The 11553-nt window shown below is 65.9% G+C and overlaps 2 protein-coding genes across 2 annotated transcripts; both read right to left on the bottom strand.

Moving 5' to 3' along the window:
• Positions 1-22: 22 nt before the first annotated feature.
• On the bottom strand, positions 23-553 carry EMIHUDRAFT_196296 (hypothetical protein; the record flags this gene model as incomplete). Its single annotated transcript, XM_005770552.1, has 1 exon — positions 23-553. The coding sequence occupies one exon, from the start codon at positions 551-553 to the stop codon at positions 23-25; it is 531 nt and encodes a 176-aa protein (XP_005770609.1).
• Positions 554-2286: 1733 nt separating this feature from the next.
• EMIHUDRAFT_95967 (hypothetical protein) lies at positions 2287-8320 on the bottom strand (the record flags this gene model as incomplete). Its single annotated transcript, XM_005770551.1, has 8 exons — positions 2287-3789; positions 4034-4468; positions 4764-4834; positions 5215-5374; positions 5662-5717; positions 6005-6224; positions 6746-7547; positions 7809-8320. 8 exons carry the CDS (start codon positions 8318-8320, stop codon positions 2287-2289), a joined length of 3759 nt encoding a protein of 1252 aa, XP_005770608.1.
• Positions 8321-11553: the final 3233 nt, after the last annotated feature.

Raw genomic sequence — 11553 nt, 5'->3', positions numbered from 1 at the left:
AGATCGAGAACCGCCTACACACTCAATGAGCCCGCGGGTCGGCGGCGGGCGGTGAACCGCAATCCGGCGGGCGGCAGCGAGAGCGCTTGTGCGTGAAGAGGAGCGCCTCGGCCTGCGACTCGTCCTCGTCGCTGTCCGAGGTGGTGAGCTCGCCCACCATCCCCCAGATGGGAAGGTCGTCGAGGTACCACTGGTACCAGTAGTGATTGTGAATCGCAAAGCTGAGCTGAGCCGCGCTCTCCTCGTCCAGCTCCATGGAGCAGACCTTGGTGTGGTCGGGCACCGGCTCGCGAAAGCGCAGCTCGAAGCCGCTCGCGATGAGGTCGTTCCCCTCCAGCACCTCACCGAGCCAGTCGTACCGGTGCTCCAGCTTCTCGACTGGAAAGCTGCTGCAAAAAGGGAGCGAGTAGAACGTGTACGTCTCCTGCGGGTTGTGGTAAGGCCCCACCTTGTTGACCCACAGATGGGTGGCCTCGCTCGTTTGGTAAAGGTGGGTATACTCATCCGCCCGAGCTAAGCAGACGAACGCAAGCGTGACGAGTCTCGTCGTCATGCCCGGCGCCGAGCTGGCCAGGGGGGGGGGGCAAAAGCAAAAAGAATTCCTGAGGGGGTGATCTGTGATCTGTGAGGGTCCGCCCGCAGGCGCATTTTGTACACCGAGGCGGTGCCCGGTGCCGAACCTGTCGGACCTTAAGACAGCGTTGTAGATCCCTGGGCGAGGGTGGTGGAGAGGGCGGTCCGGCGGCGAGGCGGGTGACGAGGTAAGCGTCCTGTACTGGCTCAAGAAGGGGCATGAGATACTCCCGTTTTGTGTGCGACTGCCACGGGGATGGCCGGTGCCAATTCAAGAAATCGCGCAGGGGCCACCCCCATCGCAGGCGCGGAAGGAGAGCGACCGCCCCCTCCCAATCCCACTCTGTCTCAGCCCAAAATCCCGCACTTCAGATTCCGACCGGCTGGACTCTGTCGACTACCTTCGCGCCCGAACTTCGCATGGGGTGCGCATTCATCCCACTCCTGTCCCCGCCATCCCCGCCATCCCCACCATCCCCGCCATGCCCGCCATGCCCGCCACCCCCGCCACCCCCGCAGCCCCCGCCATCCATCCATGCTCCCAGGAAGCCAATGGTGGCGCCCGCACCATCAACGCGCGGGCGCAGAGGCTCTGGACAGTGGCTCTCCAACGGGACGAAGGCAGTCTAAAGTCCCTCTTCCCAAGTTCTCTCTACACCCCCCCTTAATAACCCATTTTCCTCCTACAGGTCGGGGCGGTCAAGATCGTAAACATGAACATGAACGAACTCTATGCGATGACGCAAATGACCACGGCGGTTCCAATGACCTCCACCTCCCTTCCGATGGTCGAGGAGGCCGCCGAGATGTCGTGACGGCCAAGAAGGCAACACGGCGCGGGGAATGTGGTGAGGAGAAGGCCTCTCACTCCGGCACCCGCATATTTTTCGGGGACCCGGGCTTTCGCTGCGCGGGCGCGGGCGGGCGGGCGCGGGCGGGCGGGCGGGCGGCAGCCCAGCCCAGCATTTTTTAGTTTTTGGCCATCTTGGGGACTAGCGGAGAGAGAGAGATCAGTCGACGCACTAGATGAGAGAGCTCCTTCCGGGTTTGTGTGTACATTTGCCTCCATTAGCTCCGTCTACGTGTTCCACTCCTCATTCCTCAAAGCCGTACCAAGAGAGAATCTCGAGACCAGAATGGTTGGTGTTGGGTAGTAGGGGTAGAGGTCTCAGATGCTGGGCGGTGGAGCCGTCCGATCGGAGCCAGAAGACCTCCCCAGCGGGTATCCGATTTGCTGTTTGGTAGAGAGAGCGCTCCGACCCTCGCTCTACGCTCGCAACTCAACCTCCACCGGCCTACCGGCCTCCCGCCCTGTGGTCGCCCGCCCCCTCGTCTATTTCCGCCGTGCGGGCGGCACAGAGAGAGACGCATAACGATATCGGCTGATATCAGAGGACATTTCACAAGATTGGATCACTGTGCCTCTGTCGACATATGTGGTAAGACAAGGCACAAACATGATATCACGTCGGAGCACGGAGGGAGGCGGCGGCGGCGGCAGCTGCGGGTGGCGCGCTCAAAAGCACCGCTGCGAATAGGACGATGCGTTCGAGAGCTCCCAAACATTGCCGAACCAGCCAGCCGCCAGCAAGCCGCCGTGTCCCTCTGCGGCGAAGCGTGGGCCGGTCACGGCGTAGTCAGGCACCAATGGTGAAGGGCGAGCGCACCTGTGGGAGGGGGCGCGGTCCGTGAGTGCTGCGGTGCCTCGCGTGTCTATTCGCGAAGCCGCCCCGCGCTGCATGCGTCGCGCGTGGGCCTGCCGCCCGTGCTAGGCCGTGTGCGCGACTGGACGGAGCGCGCCATCGGCGGGATGGTGGGCTCTCCAAGCGCGATGGCGTCGCGCAAGCCGCGCAAGTCCGAGCCATCCACGACGAGCGCCAGCCCGCCGCCTGGCGTCGGCCCGAGTAGGACGGCGCCGACCGAAGCTCCGCCGTACTCACACGCGCCCAGCCGCAGCGCCCCCCCCTCGCTCCACGACGCAGCGTGCCCGACCCGCCGCCAGAACGCCGCCAGCCTCCTCGTCGCCGCGTTGTGCCGCGGCCCGCCGATCAGAACCAGATTCGGAAGATGAGCCCCGCCCGCCACCCCGCTCTCCACCCTGCCCGCAGCCGCGTCCGCCGCCGCGCCCGCAACTGCGCCCGCATCCGCGCCCGCATCCGCGCCCGCATCCGCGCCCGCAGCCCCGTCCGCGTCCTCGAGCGCATCCGCGAGCGCAGCCGCGAGGGCGTGCTCGACGTCCGTGTCGAGCACCACCGCCGGTGACGCGTCACTCGTCTGCACATGCAGGTTGGCAAAGAAGACTGCCAGCTCGAGTAGCGAGGCCGCAGTCACGCCGCTGCCGTCCCTGTCGTCGCTCGCGCCGCCTCCGCCGCCGCCCCGCCCTCTTTCCCCCTCCGCGCCCGCCCCGCTCTGAGATCCGGCGACCACCGCAAACGGCGCCTGCATCGCTTGTCGAGCGGGACCCGCCGACACCAGCGATCGCTCGGCCACTTGCCAGCTCTGCGCGCCGCACACGCGCCACTTCTCGCCGGGCGAGAGCGAGCACAACTCCACGCGCCCCTCCTCCTCCCCCACCTCCTCCCCCTCGGCTGCGTCGGCCGCGCATGCTACCTCCTCGCCGTCGATCCACAAGCCGCCTCCAGAGCACGTCGCTGCGCCGCCAGCTGCTGCTGCTGCGGCGGCGTCGGCGCAACTGCCCTGTGCGGCCGTAGCAGCCGTTCTGCAGCGCAAAACCGCGCCTGGCACCTCAAGCCTCCTCATGTTGCGTGTCGTCACGATCACACGCGGAGCGCCGTCGACTCTGCCGCTGCCGCTACTGCCGCCGCTACCGCCATCCTCGCCGCCGCAGCGGCCACCACTGCTCTCCTCGCTGACGACGCGCAATTCGGAGAGGCGAGCCGGCACGCGCTGCTGCACGATGCGCCAGCCGCGCCGGCCGGAGTAGGAGGCGGGGCTGTGCGCGCGGAGCACGAAGCTTCGCGGGAGCGGCGGTAGCGGCGGCCGCCCCGTCGCTCGCTCGCCGCCCCGCACGCGCGCAAAGAAGTTGCGCATCTCGGCATCGTTGAGCGCACCGCCGTCGTTTGGTGCGCGAGTGTCCCACCACCAGTGCTGCAGCCCCTTGAGCTCGGTGAGATGCACGTCGGGCGGCGCGGCGGCTGCGGCGGCCGCGCCGCGAGCAACACGAAGCATTCGACGCGACCACCAAGGATGCACGGCCTGTTCACAGCCGGCAGCGTGTGAAGCGACGCGGCGGTGCCCGCAGCTGGCGCGACGGCCCCGGGTGGACGCCGTGTCGTCCGAGCCGACGCGGATGAGGTGCGGCACGCCGAGCAGGTTGGGTGCCTGCGGGAATGCACGGCTCAAGTACGGCCGAATACAGCTGAGTACGCGTCCTCTCGAGCGCTAGTCGGAATACAAAAGCACGTCTTCCGCTTCTAGGGTTAAGTGCGTGCAGCTCGACGTCATTCTCTGCGATGGCAGCCTCGAGCAGACCCTTGAGCGCCGGCTCAACGTGTGAGGCGCCCACGTCGGAGGAGGACTGCCGCCACAGAAAGTTCGAGTCGCCGTACCCCTCCTTGGTCGTCCAGCCCGCCACCGCTGCCACGCCAAGCGCGTGCGCGGACCCTTGCACCGCACCCACCCACGCGCCGTGAGCACCCATCGAATGGCCAACGTACAGCACGCGCGCAGCGTCGACCCCCACCGACGACGGCAGCTGCTCGCGCGGAAGCGATGCGACGGCGGCGACAGCGGCCGCCGCCGACAGCCGCCCGCCGAGCTCCCAGTTGTGCGCGCCGTGCCGCGTCGGCGCCACCACCCAGTACCCGTCCACGCCGAACTGGAAGCCGTCCTCCTCTTTGGGCTTCCGCTTGTACGCGTCGGCTGAGTCGCGCACCTTCAATCTCGGGTGATCTCGTGTGATCTCGTGTGATCTCATGTGATCTCATGTGATCTCGTGTGATCTCGTGTGAGCTCGTGTGATCTCGTGTGATCTCATGTGATCTCGCCGCACCCGCAGCCTACAGTGTGAAGTCGGGGTGCGTGACTACGTGGGTGAGTACGGCCTCGTGCCGTGTCTTCGCAGCACCGCGTCGATACGGCTGCTGATACATTTAGTTGAGTACGTCTCGAGTGCTAGTCGAAACACGAAGATCTGTGGTCCGCTTCTGGGACCCGAGCCGGAGCGGTACCAGCCGAAGCTGCCCGGGAGCAACGTCGAACGTCGCGTCGGGGTCGAGCAGCTCGAGCGCTTCCTCGGCGCCTGTGGGGCGCGAGCAGTGAGAGTGTGTGCATGTACATGTACATGTTGTGCATGCGCATGTTGTTGTGTGCGTGCGCGTGTGTGTGCGTGTGTTCAGCTCGAGCGCTTCCTCGGCGGCGCCTGTGAGGCGAGCGCGCAGCGTGCGCAGCCACATCGAGCCGGTGTTGCGCACCGGCAGGGCGATGATTCCTCCGCACAAGTGGAGTGAGCCTACGTCAGCTGAACAGCTGAATACGGTCGAACACAGTTGAATACGTGTCTTCTCGACCGCTCGGAATACAAGAATCCGTCTTCCGTATCTAAGGGGCGTGATCCGTTGGCCGCTCGCAGCAAATCTGGCAGAGCCTTGGGGGGAGAGATCGACATTCCTCCCTCGGCACTCGCGGAGAGCCGGCACTGCAGCCGCGACTGAACGACTAGCCGCGGCCGCAGCGCGAGCAGATACACGCCCGCCCGCAGCCGCAGCGCCGCCAGGCTGCTCCCTCCGCCGCCATAGACGTCGGCGTTGAGCAGCCGCGGCGGGGCACGCGGGTCCTCCGCCTGCACCATGAAGACACGAAAATCAGGGCGTGAATGCGGTCTCGTGAAGCGTGTTCTCCGAGCATCGCGTGGAGGGGCTGCGAAGACAGAATACAGCTGAAAGGGGAAACGGCTGAATGCAGCTGAACACATTCAAATGCGTATCCTCTCGAGTGCTATGCGGAATGCACGGATCTATGGATCTCTGCTCCGCATCTGGGGTCCGGTGCCGCGTAGAGCAGCGCGCGCCCGACGCCGCGGCAGTCGAGAACAAAGTCGCCGTCGGCCGCCACTGCGAGCGCGCCCACCGCCCACGCCTGCACTTCGAGCACCGCACGCTGGCCGAGCCCCTGCACAAGCCCGCCTAGGAGAGGTCGGAGAGGTCTCGGAAAGGTCCGGGAGGAGCTGCCGGCCAGGCACGAGTCTGCCCCAGGCGACGTCTGGCCAGTGCAGTTGAAGCGATCCCTGCACGGGGCGCGCGGGCGACCACCGCAGCGGCGTGGGCGAGAGCTCCGAGTAGACGCCGCCGCCTAGACGTCACGGCGTCGCGAGTTGCGGCGGTGTCACACGCATCCGCGCCAAGGCTTGGGCAGAGTGCGCCGACGCCGCTCGCGCTCGCATTGTGCCCAGCCAGCCAGTAGGCAAAGGCACCGCCCATGTCCTCGAGCGGGTCACCGTCAACCTCGTTCTTCCCAATCGGAAGCGGCCCGAGCACGTCCCAAGAGGCGGGCGAGGCGGTGCATGGCTTGGTGCCAAATAGTGCCGTGGCGTGCGCGGCGATGGCAGGCTCCTCTGGCAGCAGCGCAGCCGCCCGCGCCCACAGGAGCAATTCGGACCGCCCTGCCAGGCGGGAGAGGAGGCACGAGACTGCCTGCTCTCTCGCACCGGCGAACTGCAATGCGACTGATGAGCGCAGTGGAGAGTGCTTTGCGTCTGCGCACGGCGTTCCGGCGGCCGAGACGCGGCGCACCGCTTCCATGGCGGGTCCGGCCGTGGAGAGAGTATCGGCAGTGGGAATCAGTAGCGAGAGCGAAAGCATGTGTGTTGGTCGTCGTTCGGTCGTCGTTCGGGTCGTCGCGGGAAGCCGGCGTGGCAGCAAGCGAAGCGGGGCGTTTTTCTTGTTTTGCCCCCTACAAGCCCGCCCGTTTTCCCTCTTGTTGCACTCGTGGCCCCATCACTCATCCTGGGTTTCTAAATCAGCATCTTGTGTTAGCTGGGGTCATCAACGTGTTCACGTGTTTAGGCCTTTAGCACAACGATCAAGAATGTTGGTTAATAAAAATCTCTCTCCCAACGATCAACGTGACTCGTGAGTTTAGAAAGTCAAGAGAGATGTTTTCGAGAAAGAAGAAGTCAACTTTACATTTGCGAAAACAAACGAGAGAGGCGGACCGTGCCGTGTGGGGTGCGGCGAGAGCGGTTCTGGTAGAGGCGGACAAACGCCTCGAGGATCCGAGGGGGCGCCCACTGCTCTTTCCGAAAGTGGATGGGGTCTCCAACCTTGAACATGTCGTCGTCGAAAACAAACGGCAGCACAGGGTCAAAGAGGTCGAGCACACCGCAACGAACGTGCTGCTGCTTCTCGCAGGATCTCGCAAACCCGTCGGCAGACGCGAGGTTGCGCAGGCGAATGCGGTAGTTCGACGCCTGGCAGTCGAGTCCAATCGACCGAAACTTGCCCGGCGTCGCGTAGTTTGCCCGTGGGGTCTCGAAGGCGAGTAAGACCCGCGAGTCGACCTCTTGGTGGGACAGGAAGGACTCGAACCCGTGAGCGTAGCGGCGAACCGCCGTCTCGTCACCGCCAAACATATTCTTTGAGTGCGAGCCGAGCGACAAGTACGACAAGGTGCGCTTGCTATGCTGACCCCGCGTGAGGTTTGTCACGGCTGCAAGGAGTGACGCCGGCGGGTCAGGAAGAGTCAATGTAGGGTCAGGCATGTCGAACCACGTCTCGTAGCTGACGCAAAAGCTGATCGCGGCCTGCTCAACGCACGTCAGGGACCAGCGGTTCCCGTTCGGCTTGTTGGGATTCATCAGGCCGGTGTAATCGAGGCGCCTCTCCTTGTTGCCGCCGTCCATGGCGCTGAGAGCAATGTTTGTCAGGTGGTGTCGGAGGCGGCGCAGCACGCTGTCGCCCACGAGTCGAGTCCATACCGGCTGCCACGCCGCACGATGCATTCGGTCCAGCAGTCGGCTGCTGTCGAGCGGTGGTGGTTGGCTGAAGCGTGAGAGGCGCAACCTCGCGACTGCCCGCGCGATCTCGGTCTCAGTCCGGCCACGACCCTCCCTACTCGCAGGCTGCAGCTCGGCAAACGGCCCGGCTCGTTCGGCTAATGGGTTGTGGCGAATGGGCCTCTGGGCGCGATCAGCTGCCCTCGGAGGGAGCCCGAGGGAGATGCAACCAGGTGGTAGCAGCGGCTGTGCACGAGCGGCGACGAGTGAGAGCCGACGGCACCCAGTGCGGCTTGTCACGTTGACTGAGCTCCAGAGATCATCCGTGTGCACGTTGAAGGTTTCCAACCGAGCGCACAGCCGGAGGGACGCATTTAAGGAGGAGGTGGACGAGACACCCTGCTGCCTCTCCCATTCGCGAAGGGTTGGCTCGTCAATCGAGCCCTCGATGGGCCCGCGATCGGCGCTTGGGCATCCAATCAGAAGCTGCGCAGCCAGCGGCGTGCCAGTTGCGCTGGTCAACGCGACGTGGAAGCTGCTGGTGGCGTGCTTGTCTTCACACAGGCCCATCACTTGATGATTGCCAGTGGGCACGATGCGGAAGCTAACACCACCGCGGTGCCGGGAGCCGTTCACGAGCGTCAGGCTGTAGACCCGCGCAGCCTCGGTCTCCACCGAATCTTGCGCCTGTCTTCGGCGCAGCTCATCCTCGAGCACTTTGACGCGGGCCTTTGAGTGGAGCAGCCGGATCTCTAGCGCTCGCGCCCGTGCTGCAGCGGTTCCAATCTCCAGCATGCCGGATCCCCGCGTGAAAACGCCGCCAGTGGTACGCAACGAGGCGCTAACCACATCGCGACCAGACATTGCCGTCGGTCGGTTATGGGCTGCGTTGGCCGGCTCGCTGCACGACGGGCGCTCGAACGCCTCTCGGGGTTTTTGTCTGGCCGAGTCAACCCGAGAGCCTCGGCGAGACTGCGTCAGCTGTTCCCACAGCAGGCTGGAAGTACCTCGCCAGGGCTACTGGGGCGGCCAATTCACACCTCGCGGGACTACTTATGTTTTCGTAAACGTAGTTGTGGCCCCCCGCTACGTCGCACGAGTGCAACCGGGTAGCGGGGGGCTACAAGAAAAGGGGACCAACCCGTACCTGGGCTCCGGCTCCTAGCCAGATAGGGGGTCTGCCCCCACTGAGTCGCGCCAAAACGCCCTACCTACCGTCGGGTACTTATTTTAAGACGAGGTAAACAGCAATAGATCCGGGTGCAGTGCCGGATCAGTTCCTGGAGCCAGGGGGACCGATTCGCGCTTGCCAAGGGACCAATTGCTGGAAGCCCGCGCAGCCTGCGCTCCGGCCGGCAGAGGGCTTGCGACCCGTGGCAGGGTGACAGCCCGCCGGTGGGCGAGCCAAACTCTGGCGGAGGCAGCCCGCTCAGCCCCAGGCGCCCCTCGAACCGGAGGGTGGTCTGCCGCCGCTGCGCGTTGGGCGCGCCGAGGGCGGGAGACATCAGCTTCGCGCCACAGGTGACCTGGGGGACCGATTCTCGGCAAGTTGGCAGGACGGGCACTGTGAAGGATCGATTGCTGTACAACGAGGGACCAATTCCGTGAGGGCTGGGTATCGATTAGGCCGCTTGAGGGCCGGATCTATTGCTGTTTACCTCGTCTTAAAATAAGTACCCGACGGTATCTGCCTATCCCCAGGCCGGGCGCGGCGCGCAGCGAGAAAAAAGACGAAAATAGGGGCTACCTACCTATTGCGGGGCCCTCTGGGGCGGTCAAAACCGGACCTACCTACCTATTGCACAGGGTCTAACCATCGCAGACCCCCTATCTTAAGGCGCCGGAACCCGGGGCCCACATGGCGACAACCGGGCCCTGCCGCGTCTCCTCGCTCGGCCTCGACGTACTAGCGACATCCTCGGCATCTGTGCTCGTCTCGCTGCGCACCACCAACGGCTCGCGGCAGTGCGGGCTGCTGCTCTCTGAGCCGCGGCCATTCGAGCTGCTGATGCACCGCAAGACGCAGGGCCGTTGGCAGGCGCTGGTTTCGGGCCTGCTGCCGCGGGAGCTGCCTGGGGTACGCTGCCGCGACGAGCATGGCTGCATCTTTCGCGCGTGTCTGAGGGATGACGGCTCGGGCGGCGCGGACCAGCAGTGCACGCAGCCTTCGGCACTCGTGCGCACGCCTGCGCCTCTCCTTCCCTCGCCCGAGCCGCACCTGGCGGCGAGGCTCGAGCTGCTCGTGTCGCCACCGCTGTCGCCGCCGATCGGAGGCGTGGCTCGCGCCTGGGCCCGCGAGCTCACCGCCGGCCTCGCGTTTCGTGACTTTTTGCTGCAGGAGGTGGAGGTGTGCGGCGGCGGCGGCCCGCCCGCCCGCCTCTCTCACACGCCCGCCCACGCTCTCCGCCGCTCCCCGCGCCCTCGAGGTGTCCTCCACCGGCGCCCTCGTCCTCGTCGACCTCGTGCCCAGACGCGTGCCGCAGCACTTTTCGCCGCTGCTCACCTCGACGGCTCCGCTCGAGGGGGCGCTCATCGCCATCGCGAGGCGCGTGCACTCGGCGAGCGGACTGGGTGGGCCGCGTCGGTGTCGAGGACGGGCCGTGCGCAGGCGACGCACCAGCACTCGCGCGGCGGTGCGAGTAGGCGCCATGGGCCACCTCGTGGACAGCAAGGCGGGCGCCTGGCGGCAGGCGGCCACGCCGACCGCCCTGTCGACGCAGCTCGCGACCTACCTCTCGCTGCCGGCGGCGCGGCTGGACGCGACGCCCGCGGGCGCCGCCGGGACCCTCCCTGCCGCGCGCGGCGGCGGGCGGGTGTGCGGGCCGGCGAGCTGCCCGGTGCCGTATGTCGTGGTGCCGCTCGCCGCGCTGCTCGCGCTCGCCGGCTTCGCCTCGCGGAGGAGGCTCCTCGGGCTCGGGCGCGCCGGGCTGAGCAAGCTGCGTAGCCACCGGAGGCTGCACGAGCTGACGGGCGCCGCGGGTGGCCGCTGGGACGACCTCGACGTCATATCGCAAGTGAGCTATAACCTGGATGTGTACTGATTGCAAAATTTCTTTTTCGCTTCACTAAGGGAGGCATGTCCGGAAATTCTTTTCCTCCCGGTCGCTGGGCGCGCCGCCCTGCTCTTTGCTCGTCCATGCTAGTGTCTCTGTGCGTCCTCGCTGCTGCCCAAAACAATCAGCACGACGCGACGGCAGAAGCGATGCACGAATGGTGGTGCACTCACCCTGGCCGGAGCGAGACGGCGCCGTGCCTGCACCACAGTTTTGTGCAGCAGCACAAGGCGGTGTGCGGCGAGGGAGAGCGGTCGTCTGACTGCCTGCGCCTCGAGGAGGAGCACGAGATGTACATGCGAGAGAGGCAGGACCTGGCGAGCGACCAGGCTCAGTCCCGCGAGATGCATGATGCGTGGTGTGCGAGGCCCGAGAACGACGGCACCGACTTTTGCGAGGGATGGAGAGAGTGGAAGGTGGGCCAGGAGCTGATTACCGCCAGAGGAGGTGATGCTGAGGACAACAGCGCCACCGGGGGCGGCCACCCTGGGGCGGAGCGGCTCGCGACGGCAGAAGCGATGCACGAATGGTGGTGCACTCACCCTGGCCGGAGCGAGACGGCGCCGTGCCTGCACCACAGTTTTGTGCAGCAGCACAAGGCGGTGTGCGGCGAGGGAGAGCGGTCGTCTGACTGCCTGCGCCTCGAGGAGGAGCACGAGATGTACATGCGAGAGAGGCAGGACCTGGCGAGCGACCAGGCTCAGTCCCGCGAGATGCATGATGCGTGGTGTGCGAGGCCCGAGAACGACGGCACCGACTTTTGCGAGGGATGGAGAGAGTGGAAGGTGGGCCAGGGCCGAGGTGACAGAGATGAGCTTTGATCGCGAGACGTGTGTGTCCGCCGCGCCCGAACCCGCGTCTGTTCGTCTCGCTGTTACTCTAGCCAGCCGCGTTCGCGCCCAGGTGGGGGGGGTCGTCGTTTCGTGCGCGCGGGCCGCGGCCCGGTTTGTCTCGCGGTACACAGCCAAAAATACC

This window comes from Emiliania huxleyi (assembly GCF_000372725.1).
Source record: "Emiliania huxleyi CCMP1516 unplaced genomic scaffold EMIHUscaffold_4, whole genome shotgun sequence".
Taxonomy (NCBI): Eukaryota; Haptophyta; order Isochrysidales; family Noelaerhabdaceae; genus Emiliania; species Emiliania huxleyi.
This window is presented reverse-complemented; position numbering and strand designations above follow the sequence as displayed.